Source organism: Nicotiana sylvestris, chromosome 4 (genome assembly GCF_000393655.2).
Source record: "Nicotiana sylvestris chromosome 4, ASM39365v2, whole genome shotgun sequence".
NCBI lineage: Eukaryota > Viridiplantae > Streptophyta > Magnoliopsida > Solanales > Solanaceae > Nicotiana > Nicotiana sylvestris.
This window is the reverse complement of record NC_091060.1, coordinates 125998295-126019641: the sequence shown is the minus strand read 5'-3', so window position 1 is coordinate 126019641 and position 21347 is coordinate 125998295. Positions and strand designations below refer to the sequence as shown.

At 36.6% G+C, this 21347-nt stretch overlaps 3 protein-coding genes across 3 annotated transcripts; 1 reads left to right on the top strand and 2 right to left on the bottom strand.

Moving 5' to 3' along the window:
- Window positions 1-2975: 2975 nt before the first annotated feature.
- LOC138890132 (uncharacterized) lies at window positions 2976-5843 on the bottom strand. The gene is made up of 4 exons (XM_070173494.1): window positions 5298-5843; window positions 4780-5157; window positions 4541-4639; window positions 2976-4019 (listed from the first exon to the last, which is right to left on the bottom strand). Exons 1-4 carry the CDS (start codon window positions 5841-5843, stop codon window positions 2976-2978), a joined length of 2067 nt encoding a protein of 688 aa, XP_070029595.1.
- A 42-nt stretch (window positions 5844-5885) lies between these two features.
- LOC104225154 (uncharacterized) lies at window positions 5886-6617 on the bottom strand. Its single transcript, XM_009776925.1, has one exon. It carries the CDS (start codon window positions 6615-6617, stop codon window positions 5886-5888), a length of 732 nt encoding a protein of 243 aa, XP_009775227.1.
- Window positions 6618-15623: 9006 nt separating this feature from the next.
- On the top strand, window positions 15624-15944 carry LOC138890131 (uncharacterized). Its single transcript, XM_070173493.1, has one exon. It carries the CDS (start codon window positions 15624-15626, stop codon window positions 15942-15944), a length of 321 nt encoding a protein of 106 aa, XP_070029594.1.
- The last annotated feature ends 5403 nt before the right edge of the window (window positions 15945-21347 follow it).

Below are 21347 nucleotides of genomic sequence, written 5' to 3'. Positions count from 1 at the left end.
ACAATATTTAGTCAAAAAACAACTACAACAAATTCAGTTTAATTTCTAAGTGGGGAATATTTAGTCAAACAGCAACAAATATTTTTCGTAAAAGTAATTAGTTGTACTAGTTTCTTTGAAAACATATTTTCCGTTACGCGAAATACACAAGAATCACGCTTAGGTCAGCTTATTCCACAAATAGGTAGTCTAATTTTTTTTGTTGTTTTATGAAACTTTTCCCATGTACTCTTTTCTGGTGAAAAGTGAAAACGCGTTTTACACGATATTCAAAACACGGAAAAGAGAAAGAAACATTCATTGGAGTTGGCATAGGCAGTTGTGCTGATTTGGCATTTGTACTTAATACTCTCTTTAGTTCTGGTTCCGTGTGAACGCTCGACTTTTTGTGCATCTGCATTCAATGTCTCCGACATCCTCAGCTGTCTTCTTCAGTTTTATTAACCTTACTATTTTTTCCTCCAAGGTTTACTTTTTTTTTTTTTTTTTACTTTTTTCGAAATTAGTGTTTGCCCATAAAATTATTAATTTATCGCTTGAATATGAATTTTAATTTTTTTAAAAAATTTAAAAAATTCCAAAAAATCATTTTCTAAAATTTTCACTCAAATCACTCACGAAAATTCAAAACAATCCAAAATAATATTTATGTCCAAACACAACTCTATTTTAAAGACATTTTCACTTGATTTTTTTTTTAATTATACTTTTTTTTTTTTGGAATCTTACAATTCTTATGTCCAAACGCCCACATAGTGTGATATGTGTTGGAAATGTACTGTAATTTCTAATCTCCTATTTCCGTGCATTACAACTAGTGCTTATCAACATCAAACGATGAACGCTATAGCTAGCGTTTGAATATAAATTTAATTAAAACTTAAAAAGAAAAACTTAAAGCTGTGTTGAAAAATTATTTTGGGAAGTTGAAGTTGTATTTTGACATTTATTTTACTTGAAAAAATTAAAGTTTTGTGAGTGAAAAATAAAAATTCTTCCAAACATGAAATGTTTTTATAAAAACTGAGCAAATTAATTTGATGACCAGATAATATTTCTAAATTTCTTTTTGAAAAAAATAATAATAAAAATTTATGTCCGAACGGGACTAGTTGAATTTAAACTTGACTCGTAGACATGAAGTAAAACAATTGAGTGAAGTAGCTTTGTGGAAATTTTTGTTACTTGGTGAAATTTCTAATATGAACGGTTTAAAAAATGCGATGGTTTAAAGGCGAAGTGTGACTTTTCAAAGAGCTCTTATAACAATTCTAATATTGTTTGCAATGATTCCTTAGTTGTTGGTCAAATTGTAGAAGGTGAAGTCAAGTGACTTTTATAGAACTATTCAAGTAGTAATTATAATTTGAGCACATATGATTCTTGAGGTTTATAAACATTCGACACCTTCGGTTAAATTTAAAGATCTTTCAAATGGATCATTTAGAATTAATGAAAATGTTATACTATGTTTTTATGGCCCGGGGCTTAATAGCAATTGTGATCGGGGTCCCTCATCCGTATTCCATTTTTCCTTTATCGTGATTTATTTTGTTATTTATAGACTCTTTTTGTTGTTGTTGTTGTTGTGATTTGTAGTAATTCTTTTCTCTAGAGTTTTTGTATTGGAATAAGAACAGAAAAATGTATAAACTTTCTTCTCTGTATATTTCATTGAAAGACTGTACATCTATATATACAAAGCAAAAAGGAATAAAATCTGTTATTCACACCTACAAGTGTCCTACCTCTATTGCTTTGCTCATAACTAACTAAAAGAATCCAAAGAATTTTACAAATAAATTATTTCTATGCAAACAATATCACTGATTTTATCTGAATAGGGAAGCTTCTAGATATAGCTGACTGTGCTTGGTCACGTGTGCAACATGTGCAAAGAATCAATGGACCAAATTAAATCATTGTAATAACACTTGATGAATGACCCTGATTAACTTGACCCACTAGAGATAAAATGGTCTGAACTCCTTTGTTTGTATCGACATTTTATTTCAAATCCTCATTCTTCACTTCATCTGTAGACATCGCGAAGCTGGTTCCAACCCCCCCTCAAGTTGGAGGGGGGCAAAGTCACACCCAACTTGCCAATGATGGAACGATGAACTGGCCCCGACAAAGGTTTGGTATAAACATCAACGAGCTGGGTACGGGAAGGCACATTAGAGAGGGAGATGATCCCGATAAGAAATTGTTGCCGGACGAAATGGCAATCAAGTTCCACGTGCTTGGTTCGCTCGTGGAAAACTAGATTCTTTGCGATATGGATAGCCGCCTGGCTATCGGAGTGAAGTGTGACTGACAGAGAGGGAGAAATTGCGAGATCGGCAAACAAACGAACCAACCAGGTAACCTCTGCTACAACTCTCCTCATAGATCGATATTCTGCCTTAGCAGAGGATAAAGAAACTGAAGTTTGCTTCTTTGATTGAGACATGTGAACCCCCAAAACTGATATAGAAACCACTGATGGATCGACGAGACACAGGACAGGTTCCCCAATCAGAATCACAAAAGGCGACGAGGCGGAGACATTGATCAGAATTCATAAAAAGGCCCAAACTTGGTTCAGCTAGGAGATATCTTAGACAGTGAAAAACGGCATCAAGGTGCGACTGACGAGGAGCTTGCATGTATTGATTTAGATGTTGAACCACAAAAGACAAGTCTGGGCGAGTGTGAGTTAGGAAACTCAACTTTCCTAAGAGGCGGTGATAAAAAGTGGGATCAGGTATCAAGTCTCATTCATCGGCTCGTAATTTTCTAGTAAGATCAAGTGGTGAGAGCGTTGGTTTTAACTCAAAACAGGCAAATTCATCTAGTAAGTCCAAAGTATAACGTTTTTGTGTTAAGATTAAACCATGTTGTTCACATATGATTTCCATACCTAAAAAATAGTGTGTCTGCCCGAGTTCCTTAATCTTAAACTCTGTATTAAGAAACTCTTTAAGGTGAATTTACTCAATAGGATCATCCCCTGTAACTAAGATATCGTCTATATAGACAGCTAGTATAGTGATCTTCCCTTCTGATTTTTTGAAGAACAACGAATAGTCATTGAGGGAGTGAGAATATCCTTTGAAATTCAAGGTTGCTGTGAGCCGGGCATACCATTGCCTTGAGGCTTGCCGCAGTCCATAAAGGGATTTCTTTAAGAGACACACATAGTTGGGAGAAGGTGGTGTCATTCCAGGTGGGAATTTCATAAATACTTCTTCCTGCAATTCACCATGTAAGAAAGCATTATTCACGTCTAACTGAAAAACATCCCATCCTTTTTTGACTGCCACAGCAAGGATACACCTAATGGTTGTCATCTTTACTACTGGTGAAAAAGTCTCCGTGAAGTCAATCTCTTCCCTTTGTATGTCCCATCGAATGACCAACCGAGCTTTAAATCTTTCTAATGATCCATCCGATTTGTATTTGACCTTGTAAACCCATTTACATGGTAATGCTTTCTTCCCTGTAGGCAAAGGTACAACATCCCAAGTCTTGTTTAACTCAAGGGCCTCAAATTCCTTAGTCATTGCCTCTTGCCAACCAGGGTGAAGGGATGCTTGAGAATAAGATGTAGGTTCAATGATATAAGATATAGAGTTAAGCATAGACTGATTTGTGAGAGAGAGCGTAAAAAAAGGAAGAATAGTTGATAAAATTGGAGCAGAAAAACATGATGCAGTCAAGTTAGTAAGAAAGACAGAATTGCTAACATAATCCTGTAGATAGGCAGGAGTTTTGTGTGTTCTGGTAGATTTCCTAATTTCTTGAATGCTAGGGACAATTGGCTGAGAGTGTGAGGATTTATTGGGTGAATGCATAAGAGAGAAATTAGCATTGGTAGGAAATATTGGTGAATTATCTGTAGGAGAACAAGGCTGAAAATGCTGTGAGACTGGACTGTTAGGTGTACTGACTGTAGGATAAGAATACTGAGGTGTAGGTGAATGTGCTACCACAGGACAATCTGAAGGTTGTGGAGATTCCCTAGGGAAGACAACCTGTTTGTTTGTGTTAAGAGGAAAAGGGAAAATAGATTCATGAAATTTGACATCCCTAGACACAAAATCTTCATGGTTAGGAGATTTAACAATTTATACCCCTTTTTTCCAGTAGGATATCCCAGGGAAACACAAGGGACAGCCCTTGGGTCAAGTTTGGTTCTGTGTGGTGATGAAGTGCAAGCATAGACTAAACAACCAAAAACTTTAATGGAATGATAAGAAGGAGGCATACCGAACAAAAGTTCATAAGGAGTTTTAAACTTAAGAACCTTGGAAGGAAATCTATTTATGAGATATGTAGCTGTGAGTATACATTTTCCCCAGTAAGAAATAGGGAGTTTGGACTGAAACAATAGGGCCCTGCAAGTTTCTAGAAGGTGCTTATGTTTCCTCTCAACAATACCATTTTGTTGAGGAGAGTAAACACAATTAGTTTGATGTATTATACCCTTAGAAGCAAGAAAAAATGAGAACTCCATACTCCCTCCAAGCTCTAGGGCATTGTCTGATCTTATTACCTTAACTTTCTTGTCAAATTGCCATTCAACCATAGCTAAAAATTGCTTTAGGACAGTGTATGCATTGGATTTTGTACTAAGTAAATAGGCCAAGTCCCTCTACTGTAATCATCAACTATGGTCAAAAAGTATCTATAACTATCATGAGTAGGCTCTTTATAGGGTCCTCAAGTGTCTATGTGAATTAGTTCAAAGATATCTTTTGTGGAGATTGAACTGGACGGGAAAGGTAATTTAACTTGCCTTGCTCTTGCACAAATATCACAATGATCAAGTAAAGTAGATGAAGATGAACAAGAGATAGTAGAAATATTTTTCATATTGCTAAGGGGTAAATGTCCCAAACGATTGTGCCAAAGAGTTACATCACTTGAGATATCTGCTGAACAAGAAACTGAAAATAAACATTGATTACTAGTCTTACTACAACTTGAACTAGATGGACAGAAGTCCTTGATTCTATATAAAGACTGACTGCTAGACCTATTGTAACTTGAAAGAAATGGACTAGAGTCCTTGATTCTGCTTAATAGACTGGCACTAGGCTTGATAGAGTGAAGTAGATATATCCCCTTCCTTAGTTTACCAAGAACCACTGGCCTCTTCATTGAAGGGGCCTGCAAAATTGCACCAAAAGCAGAGAAAATGAGGAGAGAATCAGCTTGCTGACAGAATCTATGAACTGACAATAGGTTATACCTGAAACTAGGAAGAAACAACATATTTTTCATAATAAAATTTGACATGATGTACACACTTCCAGCCTGAGTGACTCTGACTCTTTGTGAATTGGAAGGTTAACATAAACAGGTTTAGGGAGTGTTTTCACATTGAATAAAAGACTGAAATCACATGTCATATGTTCAGAGGCACCAGAATCTAAGATCCACATAACAAAATTTGAAGTATTATAGAAAGGATGTTTAGGTATACCAGCACAGTTGGCAGTGATATTGACCTCAGAATTCATATCTCCCTGAGATCCAGACTTAACCTGTTGTAGAAGTTGACACAAGTTGTTGTACTGTTCTTGAGTGATGGCCCTTTTTATGGCATTAAAAGTCTTATTTCCACGATCTTCAGCTGCGAGAGCTGTATTAGCGTGTGTACCAGCACTTTGAAACCTCTTATTTTTGGTAAATTTGAAATCAGCCGGAAAACCAATTATCCTATAACATTTTTCAACAGTGTGTCCGGGCTTCTTACAATATGAGCATATAAGTTTGTTTTTCTTTCCTCCATAGTTTCCCTTTTTCTCAGAACTTCCAAGCTTCTGACCTCCATATTGTTGTCTTGCAGCCATGAAAATAGATTCAACAGGGTGTTGAGCCACATGTATCTCTCTTTATTTTTCATCTTGAATTAATAGGGAGTAAGCATGATTGATGCTGCGCGGAGGTGAAGCCATCAGAATATTGCTTTTTACACCTGAGTAGGCCTCATTCAGCCCCATGAGGAACTGGATGAGTCTGCCATCTTGATGAGATTTCAGAGATCTACTCTTCCCTCCACAAGAGCAATCACAACTACAGTGAACACAAGTATCTAAGCTGTCAAGCTCATCCCAGATTCTTTTCACTTTTGTATAATAACCAGCTATGTCTGAACATCCTTGAACTGTGTCATTGAGCTCCTTTTGCAGCTGATAAAGCAAAGCTCCATTGCTTTGCCCAAATCTGTCCTCAAGCTCCTTCCAAATCTCTCTTGTTGTTTTGGAGTAGAGGACACTTTCAGCAATTTCCTTGGAAAGTGAGTTGAGAAGCCATGATATCACCATGTCATTACAACGACTCCAAAGTTTGAGGGAAGCTGCAGATGCCACAGGGACTGATATGGTTCCATCTATGAACCCCAATTTGTTCTTAGCTGATAGAGCTATGAGAACAGCCCCGCGCCATCCTCCATAGCTCCTTCCATCAAAAATAGAATTGACAAGAATCATCCCCGGGGAATCAGAGGGATGAAGGTAAAATGGATATGAAGAGTCATGAGTGAGAGTGATCTGAGGTGGGGTTTGAACACTGGATGCAGTGTCGTCCACTACTCCAGGTGAAAGAGTTTGATCATCAACAGCCATTGAAGAGTTTCAACTTAAGCTTTAGAGGAGAAGAAGAAGAAGAAGAAGAAGAAGAAGAAGAAGAAGAAGAAGAAGAAGGAAAGAGGGAGGAGAATTGGATCGAGTACCTTACCGCTCTGATACCATATTGGAATAAGAACAGAAAAATGTATAAAATTTCTTCTCTGTATATTTCATTGAAAGACTGTACATCTATATATACAAAACAAAAGGAATAAAATCTGTTATTCACACCTACATTGTCCTACCTCTATTGCTTAGCTCATAACTAACTAAAAGAATCCAAAGAATTTTACAAATAAATTATTTCTATGCAAACAGTATCACTGATTTTATCTGAATAGGGAAGCTTCTAGATATAGCTGACTGTGCTTGGTCACGTGTGCAGCATGTGCAAAGAATCAATGGACCAGATTAAATCATTGTAATAACACTTGATGAATGACCCTGATTAACTTGACCCACTAGAGATAAAATGGTTTGATCTCCTTTGTTTGTATCGACATTTTGTTTGAAATCCTCATTCTTCACTTCATCTGTAGACTTCGTGAAGCTGATTCCAAAATTTTGGAGGAGAAACTCCAAAAACTAAAATTGGAAAAGAAGATTTCTATCAGGATGATTTTTTATTCTTGTTAAACGAAAAACACATATCATAATGGAAAGTATATGGATTTTTCGTCAGATGGACAAAAAATACTTAATCTTTGTAAATTTAAAGAACCATAATATCCTCAAGATAAATGTGCTTACCAATATGGTTAAGCAAACTTCTTCTCGCTGTCCTCGCGTCACAAAGTGCCTAAGGTCACCTAGTGGATATTGCGGGACTTCTAAAACATTTCAATAATATATTATCAAGAATGCTGTATATTTCCTTAAAATGTTTATATCTTGTATTAAAAAAGTATTTCAAAATATTGTAAAGTAATTTAAATGTAACACTTGCAAGCAAAAAATCCTATAAGTTAAAAGAATTTTTGAGTAAAAATTCTAATTAAATAGGTCATTGGAACTTTACACTTCAATTGTTTAGACGTGCCTAGGTAAAAACAGTTTGTAGAAAATTGCAGCATTTCACGGGTCAAAACCAAATGGTCAAACGTGAAGGATACGTACATGCCTAAGCGAATTAAAATCAAACTCTAAGGGTAGTTTAGTAGGATATATAAGAATAATGCGGAATAAGGTGTATTAGTAATGCATTGATTAGTAAAGTGTTTTAAAAGCATGTCTGATGAGTGATAAGTGGTGGCCCTTCCCCGATATTTGGGCCAATTTGGTCATGGATTTAAACAATTTTTGGGGCATGTACTGCACCAACCTTTCATTATTTCTAAAAGATTTTTTCTCATCTTTTCGTTTGTTCCCTCTTGGAGACTTGGACTCATGAAAGTTCATGGGAATTCATGATTTGAATTTTAATAGTTTTTATGACAAACTTAAGTTAATATACAACAGTAGCTAATTTTATAATTAAATGTTTATTGAATTTTGTGGATTTTTTTAGTACATATATAAAATTTATACAAAATTTATTCGGTTCACATGAATCCATACCTTATATGCTAGCTCCGTCTGTATTTAATGTGATTCCGGAATAGTACTAGCTAGGTTCGACACGAAAAATAATCAACGTAATGTACAACGTGTTTTGAATTGATAGAATAAAACGACGATTCCGTAGCGAAATTGAGATAATTCAACGGTTGGATTCTATTTGAGGAATTCTCACTTTTCTTTTACCTGTTTCTTTGTCCATTTCAGACTCCCTTTTCTAAATATTCTCCTTTATTGTTGTGAAATTATTCTCGGATTATTTTCATTCATTTTAAGTCAATGGACGGAGAAAATTGTCTATTAAGTAGTGTGGCATATATAGGATTGGAAAAGCAAACTCTGTAGATAAGCTATGACAATTTGATGACCCAACAATTCTTTTCATATAAAAGCACACAGAATCCCTTATCAGTAATTGTGTGACAAGTAGGGCTACTTGCATGAATATCGAGATTCTCTAAAATAAGTAGGCGTTGGAAATAAATTTAATTAAAACTTAACAGAAAAGTTTTTAAAATTGTACCGGGGCGGGCTGTTCAACAAATATGGGGCCTAAAGCGCAAGCTCCTACAATAGGCCTCAAGTTTTTTTTAAGGATATTTATACAATAAGACGGTCGTAGTCACTATATATTCAACTTTCAAAATTGGTGTATTTAGAATATATGTTAGTTATATATATTTATAATATTATACATAAGTTATATATTCGCCGGCTATTTAGGTTGATTCTCCTTTTTTTTTTTTGAAAATAAATTCCTATATAATCTTATTTAAAGTCAATTTTTTAACTTTTTGAGATGCAAAGTTATTAAAAAAATTATAATCGACTTCTCCAAATAATTCATTTTCAACCTTGATAACATATCTAACCCATTAAATTTCTCTTTGATACATTGTTCATTTTAGGTAAGAATTTATTAATTTTAAGTTTGAAAAAAGTTCTTTCCAGTGGGGCAACTATAACATGAATTTTTAATATTGTTTTATAAGCATTAGAGGTATGGAGGCAGATCGTGGGATCTAAAGGTTTCAGGTTGAGCAAGAGCAAGACAGAATACTTGGAGTGTAAGTTCAGTGGCGAGACTCAAGAAGGGGAAGGGAAGGTGAGGCTGGACTCGCAGGTCATCCCTAAGAGAGGGAGTTTTAAGTACCTTGGGTCTATTATTCAGGAGAATGGGGAGATTGATGAAGATGTCACACATCGTATTAGGGCGGGATGGGTGAAATAGACTCACTTTCGGTATTTTGTGTGACAAGAAGAAGGTGCCACCGAAACTTAAGGGTAAGTTCTACAGAGTGATGGTTAAACCAATGATATTGTATGAGGCTGAGTATTGGCCAAAGTAGAGATGAGGATGTTGAGATGAATGTACGAGCACACCAGGTTAGATAGGATCAGAAATGAGGTTATTCGCGACAAGGTGGGTGTGACCCCTATTAAGGACAAGATACGGGAAGCACGGCTTAGGTGGTTTCGTCATGTGAGGAGGAGCACAGACGCTCCGGTGAGGAGGTGTGAGATGTTGACATTGGAGGGCCTACGGAGAGGTAGAGGTAGGCCAAAGAAGAGGTGATTAGGCAAGACATGACGCAGCTTCAGCTGATCGAGGACATGACCCTTGATAAGAAGGTATGGAGGTCGAGGATTAGGGTAGCAGAGTAGGTAGTCTAGAGTGTTCATAACAGTAGTATTGACATGCAGTCTCGCTTTCTGTTGATAGTAGGTTTTTAGGACTAACCATTGTTTTTCTTTCATTGTTGATCACCTTACTCTCTGGTTGTTTTTATTCTGCTTTTATATGGCTTCTTGGTACTGTCCCTTCTTCTCTATATTTTCATTAATGTGGTGCTTATGCTTTTCTGAGCCGAGGGCCTATTGAAAACAACCTCTCTATCCTCACAAGGTAAGGGTAAGGTATGCGTACACTCTACCCTCCTCAGACCTCACAGTGTGGGATATTACTGGGTATGTTGTTGTTGTTGTTATTGTATATGTATGCATACGAAAAAGAACCAAGCATTTTTACTCAAGAAAAATTATACTATACTCTTTTAAAGTAACGTATCTATTAAGAAATATTAACATGTATAAATACCAAATGTTGGGAAATTTTGGCCCCGTACAATTATGGAGCCTAAACAGTTGCTTTAGCGGCTTTACCCATAAGCCGTCCCTAAAGTTGTATTGAAATATAATTTTAAAAGTTGAAGTTGTGTTTGGATATATATTTTATTTGAAAAAATGTTAAAGTTTTGTGAGTGGATAATTTTTTTTTTTAAAACTCTAAACTAGCCCAAATCCATAGTATAAGGCCTTATTTACTTGTTATTGTTATTGCCTTTTATCTATTTTCTGGTTCTTATATCGCTGTTATTATTTCTATGTTTTCTGTTGATGGTACTGTTGTATTTGTATCTTTTCGTCTTCTTGAGCCGAGGGTCTTTCGAAAACAACCTCTCTATTCCCTCGGGATAGGGGTAAGATCTGCGTACTCACTACCCTCCACAGACCCCACTTGTTGGATTTTACTAGGTTGTTGTTGTTGTTGTTGTCGTCGTCGTCTAACCTTGCCCAAGCCAGTTTATGAAACTTGATTTTTTTTTTTTTAAAAATGATTAAATTTCATGAACAAACAATATTCTTAATTAATTTTTGAAAAAAGTAAAAATAATATATATCCAAATGGGAGCTAAAAGATAGCGAGGTTAGTACTATAAAAATGATATTTCTTAGAAAATAGAGAGTACCTAAATAACAGTTATTGTACATCATTAGATGTGATAGTTTTTACACTATTAGTACTATTTTATTCACATATACTTTTTGAATTATCGGTCCAAATTTGTGTTCTTAATTAAAATTTTTTGCTTCACCTTTCAAAGAATAAGTCCGTCCTTTAAAACAAACAAGATTGTTAATCTCCAAAATTTGGAATCTTTTCCAAACCTTTGTTCATTCTAGATTCTACAAATTACATCACAAATAAAAATCATTTATTGAAAATATCCAGTTTCCAAGCTTATTCAAACATCAAAGGGCAAAAATGTGTTGATTAGAAGAGCCGTAGGTAAGATGCACAAGTCACATAATTAAGCCATCAAAGATTTGTTAAATGCAACTAATTAACTTGGAATTTCGACATGCTTTCTCTCTCTAGAATGACATTTCCTCTCAGCTAAAGCTGAAAATGGGTAGGAAATCGAAGGCGGGAGGGAGAGAGCAAAGCAATCAGATGACCGGTTCAAATCAAAATCATGGAGGAAAAGGTATTCCTAGGACTGAGGACTCGAAGAAACAGAGGAATTTAAATGTAATTATAGGTATAATACCATTGGAGATGGAGCGATTAACAGTGACTACACCAGTAGTTACATCGGAGAGGACACAAATCGAAATCATACAAGGGAATGGTGCAAGTAGACGATCCTGGGAGGATAAGGTGGAGGAAGAAGCAATAGTAAATGAGACACAAACACAAGAGCAGAGATCGTGGAGCAGAATAGTAGCTACTGTTCCATTGGATGAAGGTGAGGATCTGAAAAGAGAATCACCAAAAAATAGCAATGTGAAAATTACGGCAGAAGATATTCATGAGGAGGTAGAATTCTAGAAAACTGGAGTAGTATGCTATGTGTTGGGTTCAAATCCACCGCAAAGTGTTATGGAAGGATATTTTAACAGAATTTGGGGGAAATTGGGAATAGATTTAGTAGCACAAGTTCAAAGAGGTGTGTTTCTAGTCAGATTTCATACGGCTGAAAGTAGAATGAAAGTGGTAGAGGAAGGAGTCCAGATGTTCGATAGAAAGCCAGTTATTGTAAAGCCATGGCAACATGATATTGAATTGAAGAAGGAGATCATGGATAATATACAAGTGTGGATCAGACTTCCAGGTTTAAATGTGAAGTATTGGGGAAAACAAGCGTTGGCTAAGATAGCTGGAATGGTAGGGAATCCATTAAAGGCAGACAAGGCTACTACTATGAAGGAGAGAATGACCTATGCTAGAGTATTGGTGGAAGTACCAATCAATATGGCATTCCTGGATACAATGATGTTTGAAAATGAACATGGTCAGATTGTAGAACAAGAGGTTGAATTTGAATGGAAACCGATACAGTGCACAAAATGCAAAAACTATGGGCATGAATTGAAGGAATGTAGAAAACAAATAAGAGAGGAGTTGAGCAGTAAAGTACAGGAACAAAGAGAAGAAACAAAACAAGGTGATAAAAAGGATAGAAATGGAGAACACACAGGCAACAACAATAAGGAAGAAGGGAAAGAAATCACTGAAGAAAAGTTTCAACAAAGAGCAGGGAAACAAGTAATGATGAGACACAGACAGGAAAAGAGTTACTGCAGAAGAGGTTATGAAAAGAGGAATAGTGATAAGGGAACCACAGATTGACACTAGGAATTCATTTGCTGCTTTGGGAGATCAAAACAACAAAAATGATGGGATAGCCAAATCTTTCTGCCCTGGGGAAGGTGAAGCTGATCGGGGTCTTGAATAAGGAAAGGGTGGGGGAAACCCCAACCCAAATTATTGGCTTTTGGAATGCCAGAGGTCTAAATAAGCCAGACAAACAGAAAGAAATGAATCTGTTTGTCCATAATTTGAAGGTTGGCTTGTTTGGATTTCTGGAAACAAGGATAAAAAGAGCTAAGACACTGAATGCTTCTTTTTATCTTTGTCAAGGGTGGTCGTTTGTTACAAATTTAGATAAACATCCTGGGGATAGGATTTGGTTGATGTGGAAACCACATTTGTATGATGTTGATATAAGGGTAGTTACAGAACAAATGATACATTGCAAAGTAGAACATATGGGGAGCAGAATGAGGTTTAATATGACTATGGTATATGGCTTTAATGAACAAGCTACTAGAAGGAAATTATGGGAAGACATCAATCAAATAGGGGCCAAAATGGATGAACCATGGGCTGTAATGGGTGACTTTAATTGTATTTTGAATAGAGAGGAAAGAATAGGGAGTAGAGTCAGTATGGCTAAAACAAGGGATTTTGGCAGTGTATTGAAGCCTGTAGATTGAAAGAGTTAAGATACTCAGGGGCATTCTTCACGTGAAACAACAAACAAGGGGGGATAGCAGGGTGTATAGCAGAATAGACAAAGTATTGATAAATACTGAATGGATGACAGAATTACCACCATCAGAGGTACAATTCATGCATGAAGGTATCTATGATCATTGTCCAGCAATTATTAATTGGGAAGGGGGGAATGTAAAGAGGAAAGAACAGTTTAGATATTTCAATATGTGGAGTATATTACCAGAATTCCAAATAAGGGTACAGGAAGTTTGGAAGAAGGAGATACATGGCACAAAGATGTATCAGCTGATAGGGAAACTGAACAAAACAAAGAGTGTATTAATGAAATTAAACAAGAAAAGATTTTCAGATGTAGAAAGAAGGGCAGAAGCAGCAATGGAGCAACTGACAGAATGCCAAAGGAAGATACAAAATGATCTTAGAAATGTGGAACTAATTGAAGAGGAGGTTCGACTGATGAAAGAAAGTATTAAATGGAAAACTGCAAAAGAACAATTCTTGAGGCAGAAAAGTAAAGTGCAATGGATTAAGCAGGGGATCAAAATACAAAATATTTTCATAGTGTGATAAAAGCTAGAAGGAATGCCAATAGGATATTTTCTATTAAAGATGCAGAAGGGAATGAGAAAACTGAGGTTGAAAGGACAGCAAAGGCATTTATTGACTTTTAGTCAAAGCTACTGGGGGAAAGCAAAGGAAATAGACAGCATGTATACAACAGTGTAGTAAAGAAAGGACCAGTTCTACAACAGAAGCAAAGAGAACATCTGGAAGCTGCAGTTACAGAAAAGGAGATTAAAGAAGCATTATGGGCAATAGGGGAAGACAAATCTCCAGGACCTGATGGATATGGAGCTCAATTTTTCAAAGACTGCTGGCCAGTGGTTCAACAAGATGTGGTTGGAAGTGTGAAAGAGTTCTTTGATACTACAAAAATGCTGAAAAGTATTAATAGAACTACTTTAACACTAATTCCTAAAAACAACCATGCAGATAATGTAGGAGATTACAGGCCAATTGCTTGTTGTAATACTGTATACAAGATCATCTCGAAGGTGCTATGTAACAGGCTAAAAAGTGTGCTACCAACTATAATATCGAAAAATTAGAGTGCTTTTGTGGAAGGCAGAAGCATAGTGCAAAACATTGTGATATGTCATGACCTAGTAAAGTTGTATAATAGAAAGAAATCAACAAGAAGCTGCCTGATAAAGATAGATCTTAAGAAGGCATATGATATTGTGGAGTGGGGGTTTGTGGAAGAAATTCTCTATTCTTTGAACTTCCCTGTAAAGTTCATCAAATGGACAATGGAGTGCATGACAACTGCTCAGTACTCAATTGCTCTGAATGGTGGGTTGTATGGATGTATTGAGGGGAAAAGAGGCCTAAGACAGGGTGATCCTATTTCACCACTCATCTTTGTAATATGCATGGAGTACTTCACTAGACTTATGCAATGGGTAGCTACACAGGAGGGGTTTGCATTCCACACAAAGTGTAAAGGGTTAAAGCTAAACCACCTTTGCTTTGCAGATGATGTATTGATGTTCCGTAAAGGAGAGTATTAAAGTATTATGCTAATATTGAGGGGATTAAAAACTTTCTCTAATACTTCTGGGTTAAGTACTAATGCTGAAAAATCAAATGTATACATTGCAAATATGGATAGGCAGTGCTTGGAGAACATATGTGAAATAACAGGTTACAAAAAAGGGACTATGCCATTCAGGTACCTAGGAGTTCCTATAGTTGCAAGGAAACAGAAGGCAAGTGATTGTGAAATGTTGGTGGAGAAGCTAAGTACAAAAATACACTCATGGGGCTCAAAGAATCTGTCGTATGCAGGGAGAGTGCAATTGATCAATTCTATATTGATCAATATTCATTCATATTGGGCAAGAATTTTCATACTCCCCAAGAAGGTCCTCAAAGACATTACAGCCATTTGCAGGAATTACTTGTTGGCTGGAAATAGTATATCAAATAAGGTACCACTTGTGGCTTGGGACCTTGTGTGTAGGCCAAAAAATGAAGGAGGGTTGGGTATAAGGGAATGTATAAAATGGAATGAAGCTGCGTTGGCAAAATATGTGTGGAATATAGCAAACAAAAAAGACAACTTGTGGGTGAAATGGATCAACCGCATCTATCTGAATGGAGAAGATTGGTGGCAACATAGGCCCTCAAAAGACATATGCTGGTACTGGAGGAAAATTTGTGACATCCGTGACATATATGTAACTGGATACATAGGAAATGGCTGGCAATCGAGGACAGGGAAGTACACAATCAAGAGTGGATATAATTGGAGAAGAGGAAGGCTAGATTAATGGCCTTGGTGCAGAGGAGTGTGGAATAAAATGAATGTTCCTAAACACAGCTTCATCAGTTGGCTTGTGATGAGGAAGAAACTGCTGACAAAAGATAGAACACTGAAAATGAAAATAACTGAAGATAGTGACTGCATACTATGCGTAGGAAACACAGAATCCATTGAACATTTGTTCTTTGAATGCACATACTCAAGATTGTGCTTGGATGAAGTGTTAAAATGGCTTGGGATGAATATACAGAACATGGAAGTGATGGGGATATGGAGAAGGATGACTAGAATTGCAAAAGGGAGAATTGGAAGATCATTTACGAAGGCACTTCTGGCAGCATTCATATATCATATATGAAAAGTCAGGAATGAATCTATATGGAGGAAAAGAGTGCCTCGACCACAAGTAGTGTTAGAACAGATTCAACATGCATGCAAATACAGATGTTTGGAGATAATACAGAAGAAGAAGAGCAAGGGAAATATGAGCTAGTTTGAAAAGTTATATAGATAGGAACAGAAACATTTTGTATAGGGAAATGATAGATTGAAATATAGTGAAGGTATGAAATATTAGAAGGATATGAGAAGTGAAATTTTATATGTGTGTTTTTGGGATGATTAAATAAAGATTTTATTTTCTACCAAAAAAAGATTTATTAAATGCTTCAGAAATTACTCAAGGCTATTACTCCATCCGGTCCATAATAAGTGACCAATTTATCTTGGACATACCCATTAAGGAAATACTAAATTCTAGACAAAAATAGTTAGTGTGACTAAACTACTCTTAATTAAATGTTGCAACATAATTTAATGTGAGAAGTAAAAGACTTTTTAGGGATACGTACATACGGTAATTTTGGAAAAACAAATTGAATTTTTTCTTGATTTTATAAATGGACACTTATTTTGGACCAAAATAAAAAAGACAAATTGATCACTTATTGTGGACCGAAGGAAGTAAAGTTTAAATATATGATTCGACCACTCTTAATTTTTTTTTTTAACAAAAAATTAGTTTTTGCACGTGCAAAACTTTGGAAAGAGCATGCAATTGCTAGACATTCCGTCGCAATTCGGTGTACAAAGCATTTTGTGAATGATTCACAGAAGGTCCGCGCTCCAAATATATAATGTAGATAAGATACATTGATGCAAGCGTTAATAACTGATTTTACGGCTCAAACCCATAATCGATAAATTAATAGAAACAACTTACCGTTGCTCCAAGACTTTCTTCTTTTTCATATGTGTAATATGTGTTGGAGTTGTAATTTCTAATCTCCTGTTTTCGTGCAATACAGCTAGTACTTATCAGCATCAAACGATGAATGCTTTAGTTGAACTCAAACTTGACTCATAGACATGAAGTAAAACAATCGAGTGAAGCTGCTTTTGTGGAAATTTTTGTCACTTGGTGAAATTTCTAATATGAATGGCTCTGAAAAATGCAATGGTTTAAAGGTGAAGTGTGACTTTTCGTAGAACTCTTACAACAATTCAAATATTGTTCGCCCAACTATAATTTCAAAAAAGTATGGCACAAGTTGCTAGAGAGAGAAGCTCTACCTTCTCACTATACAAATGTCCAATAGCGAACTCCCAGAATTACAACCTATGAACGTACATGCACCAAACCAACATCCTATGAAGATACCTTACTACACAAAAATATTATGCCTCTACCTGCTATTACAACCACCTTTCAAACATTGACATATCAAATGAAGAGGTAGATCCCACGCTGAAAAATTTGGTCTCACTTTCTAGCTCTGACAAAACAATTTACTCTCCATGGCAATACTCAATAATTGTCAAGGTCTTTGGTCGCAAAGTGGGCCATCTTACTCTAAAGCATAAATTACAAGAACTATGAAAACCCTCAGAATCCCTCTCCCTAATCGACCTAGGTAATGAATTTTTCCTAATCGAATATCAAAACAAAGATAACATGAATAAAGCTCTTCATGACAGACCTTGATTTGTATTAAACCACTTTTTCTCAGTTCGTCGATGGGAGCCGAAATTTCTAGCATCCAATACCAAACTCACCTACATAGCCATATGGAGTCGTTTACCGGGAATAACCAACGGAATTCTACGACCTAACTATTTTACAAAAAGTGGGTAAAAAATAGGAAAACTTCTCAAGGTTGATACATGCACCTCCTCTGCCTCTCGTGGAGGTTACACACGCATTTTCATTAAAGTACCCCTCAAAAAGTCACTACAATCACATATATTTGTTGGAGACAACAAATACTCTATGAAGGGCTCAACATGCTTTGTGTAGCATGTGGACAATTAGGTCATACATCAAAAATGTACCCCCACGTTTCCTTATCCACCGATTCAACACCAGCCCAACACACAAATGCAGCCCCTCTCAATGACAAGGGGCTCCACAACGAGATTACTATAGAATGGAAAATAGTCGTTTTCCCAAGAAGGCACCCAAACAAGCTCGACAGTTACCATGTTGCAAAACCTGCCCACAGAACCACACTTCCATGACAAGATACAAAGCCAACAAGTTCATCCTCAACATCAACAATCCTATCAGGTACGCCGCACAGTCCTCCAACTCTAATCTCTACTAATCATGGATTAACTGCTTCGATAAATAACCCTAAGGATATAAAATTAATAAATTATTTTAACTTATTCAATCAACTTGATAGTTTCAACAATTCGCTACACGACCCACAGTCTCCTAGTAAAGCTCAACATCCATAATAAGAGTTGGGCTACCAGCCCAAGGACTCCCTATCAACTTTTCCACCCACTACACCTACCCAGGCGGTCAAAACCTTGCATATACCTCAACTACACACGTCTCCAAAATGAATAGTAACCATATGGACACTACTCTATGCCAATAGATGACACGTTACATGCACTACCCCCATTTACCATTCACAATCCTTTATCCACCTGCAATAGTCCTTTTCCTCAAAGCGTAGATCCCTACTCCATAGGCAATCATGAAACAAACCAATCCATTTCCAAACCCAATTCCGTAACACATAAGGAAAATAATCAAGACATTGCAAATTTTACCATCACTCATTAGCCCACGTGAGAAGCCCAAGCAACAAGATTTTGATTCTTACCTTGCCTCATCACCGCCACTCTCACCCTCTCCTCCAACTAATTGATCAACAATTATTACTCACCTCTACTCACATGCCAACCTACACAATTGATACTTCAAATCCCCTAAATAATACACATGCAGAGCCACAACACTCCAATCTTCCCACTGAGAACAAACCAACAACGACCATCCCTACCACCTTTCCGCCCTCTCAACCTACACTACCTTAATCCCACAACCATGTAGAACCACACACCACCACCGCTAACCTACCCAATAATCTTCACCTCCCAAGCACCACACCCGTACAACCCACCACATTCGTGGCTCGACTAGAGCTCCAGAACCATGCACTAACGTTCACCATGATAGTGAACAATCAAGGGGTGATAATTCGAATCCAAAATCCACTAGAAATAGCACAAATAGTCACCCACACATTCTCTTATACCTTGAATTCACAAAGCAATACAAATACCTCCACCATTTCCACCCATGTCCCCAATGAGCCCATTCGAACCTCTTACTCCAACAAGCAGCTCTATGAGTCCACAACCACCAACTTCAAATGAATAAGAAATACTAAATCCTCAAGAAATTGCAGCAGTCATAGAGGAAATGAGGGAAACAAGAACGAAGCCAGTATGGTTAGGGGGTTTCCATATCTCCGTCCTAAAGAAGAAATACGACAAAAAGATACTACTAAATTGCCAACCGGAGGTGATCAAATACTTGATCAAACTACGACCAACAACTAATCTGGAGGTAGGAAATTTTGCAGTAGTCATCACCCCAACTCTGAGGGAGACCATGCACACTACCAACGAGGAGGTGATCTCATCTAATTCACAAGGATATGAAATAGTCGATTGCAATAGTAGTACCCAACAAGAGTTGGGGTCGATTTCCATAGGGAGCTATATATGAGAGTTAGTAGTATATATTAGTATGTGAGTTTGAAATACCTCAATTTACACTTTCACAAATTGGGGTTGTTTCTATATCTATTTTAAACTAAGATTGCAAAGTTAAAAAATAAAATTAAGAATTTTTTTGTGTCATTTTTCACGTTTTGTAATAAGCCTAGGGCTATGACCATCACTTAGGTGTTTGCCTAATGAGATATAAACCTTAATGTTTATTTTTCTGATCGGGGTGTATTATAGCTATCAACCCTCCATTATCCACTCAACACCTCTAGGTCAGAGAGTTATTTTGCCCAATTTGATTTTCTCAAGTCCAAATAGGTATCGCACGAAACGGTTGATGAAAGCTCAAGTCGGGTTATTACTATCTCTAGGTTGAACTCTTTAATTAGGATTATCGATCTCTCAATTGACCCAATTTCTTGTTAGCCAAGTTCTCCTAGACTAAATCTCTCTTTCTCAAGTAGAGACTAAGTCAAATAGGTATGACCTAATGTTTGCAACCATTAATTCCACAAATTAAAGCATGAACAAGACTAAATAATAAATATCCAACCACAAACAAGCATTAAATTAAACACCCATAAGGTTTACACACTAGGGTTGGGTCACAACCCTATTAAAAGTCTATCTACTCATACTTGAAATTGAAAAAACAGAAATAGAGATGCTAATTAAACTCATATTGTAAAATAAAAATGGTAATATTTATGTTAAAATATCCCAAAATATGAAAGACTATTAAAAGAAGCAAAGAGAAACGGCTATTGTAGTTGCTGATGTCAAAATTTGACCTAATTTTGTGAAACTCGTCTATTTATACATGGCTAGAAATTTCGGACAAAATATCCTTCGGAAGATTATGCGACCACATAATTCCATATACGGTCCACAGAAGTGTTCATCTTGTAGGAGCTGGGATTCTGCAGCCGCATAATTCTCCACTAAGGCTGCAAGGCAATGTTTCTGCGGTCCATAGATTTATCACTGCGGCCGCAATCTATTTTTTCTGCGGTCTGCATCTTTTTTTCTGCGGCCACAAGGCACTTCTTCTGCGGCTCGCAATCTTGAGGGACTTGGACTTGGAAAATCGCACACCTTCTGAAGTTTATTTTCAATTCTTCAATTGCGACCGCACAATTCCTTTGCGGACCGCATTTTTCTAGGAAGCCTGTTAGGCTTACACTTTGCAAGTTTTTGTGCCTTTTGTTGCCTTGTGTTTTGATTACTCATTTTTAATTCGGATTTCATCTTGGGAGTCCAACTTCCAACATTCCTGCAATTTTGCACATTTCATCAGTTTTGGGAACACAATTAAGCGCTTTTAAACTAAAACAAAAGCTAAAAGGCGCTAATAAGTAGTCAAAATCCCCACTTATCAACTTCCCCAAACTTAAGTCTTTGTTGGTCCTTAAGCAAAAAAATAATTCTCACCTCCAAAAGTTAAGGGACATTACAGCTAGCTACGGGTGAACCATTCACACCTTAGTTGAGGCCGACAATTACCCACACCACTCATAAATTATTGACAAGGCAACAAGTTAAACATTTATGCACATATAACTCTAATGTGACATTTGAGCATCTAGGGTTGACTTTGCTCATCAAGGACTTTCGCTATATCTTGTAGGTCATGGTGGATCCCAAAATCCTCCTCCTCTACTCTTCATTTTCCAAGATCACATAAGAATTTAACACTCAATTCAAAAATTTACGAAAGGTTCACTCATCTCTC

What these genes read in the sequence shown, in the direction of transcription:
- LOC138890132 (XM_070173494.1), bottom strand. Translation starts at nt 5,843, where the DNA reads ATGGCTGCAAGACAACAATATGGAGGTCAGAAGCTTGGAAGTTCTGAG. An exon ending in CAGAGTCACTCAGGCTGGAA is followed by an intron (nt 5,158 to 5,297) that starts GTGTGTACATCA and finishes GCAATTTTGCAG; the next exon opens with GCCCCTTCAATGAAGAGGCC. An exon ending in AATTTGACAAGAAAGTTAAG is followed by an intron (nt 4,020 to 4,540) that starts GTAATAAGATCA and finishes ACAAACAAACAG; the next exon opens with GTTGTCTTCCCTAGGGAATC.
- LOC104225154 (XM_009776925.1), bottom strand. Translation starts at nt 6,617, where the DNA reads ATGGCTGTTGATGATCAAACTCTTTCACCTGGAGTAGTGGACGACACT.
- LOC138890131 (XM_070173493.1), top strand. Translation starts at nt 15,624, where the DNA reads ATGAATGTTCCTAAACACAGCTTCATCAGTTGGCTTGTGATGAGGAAG.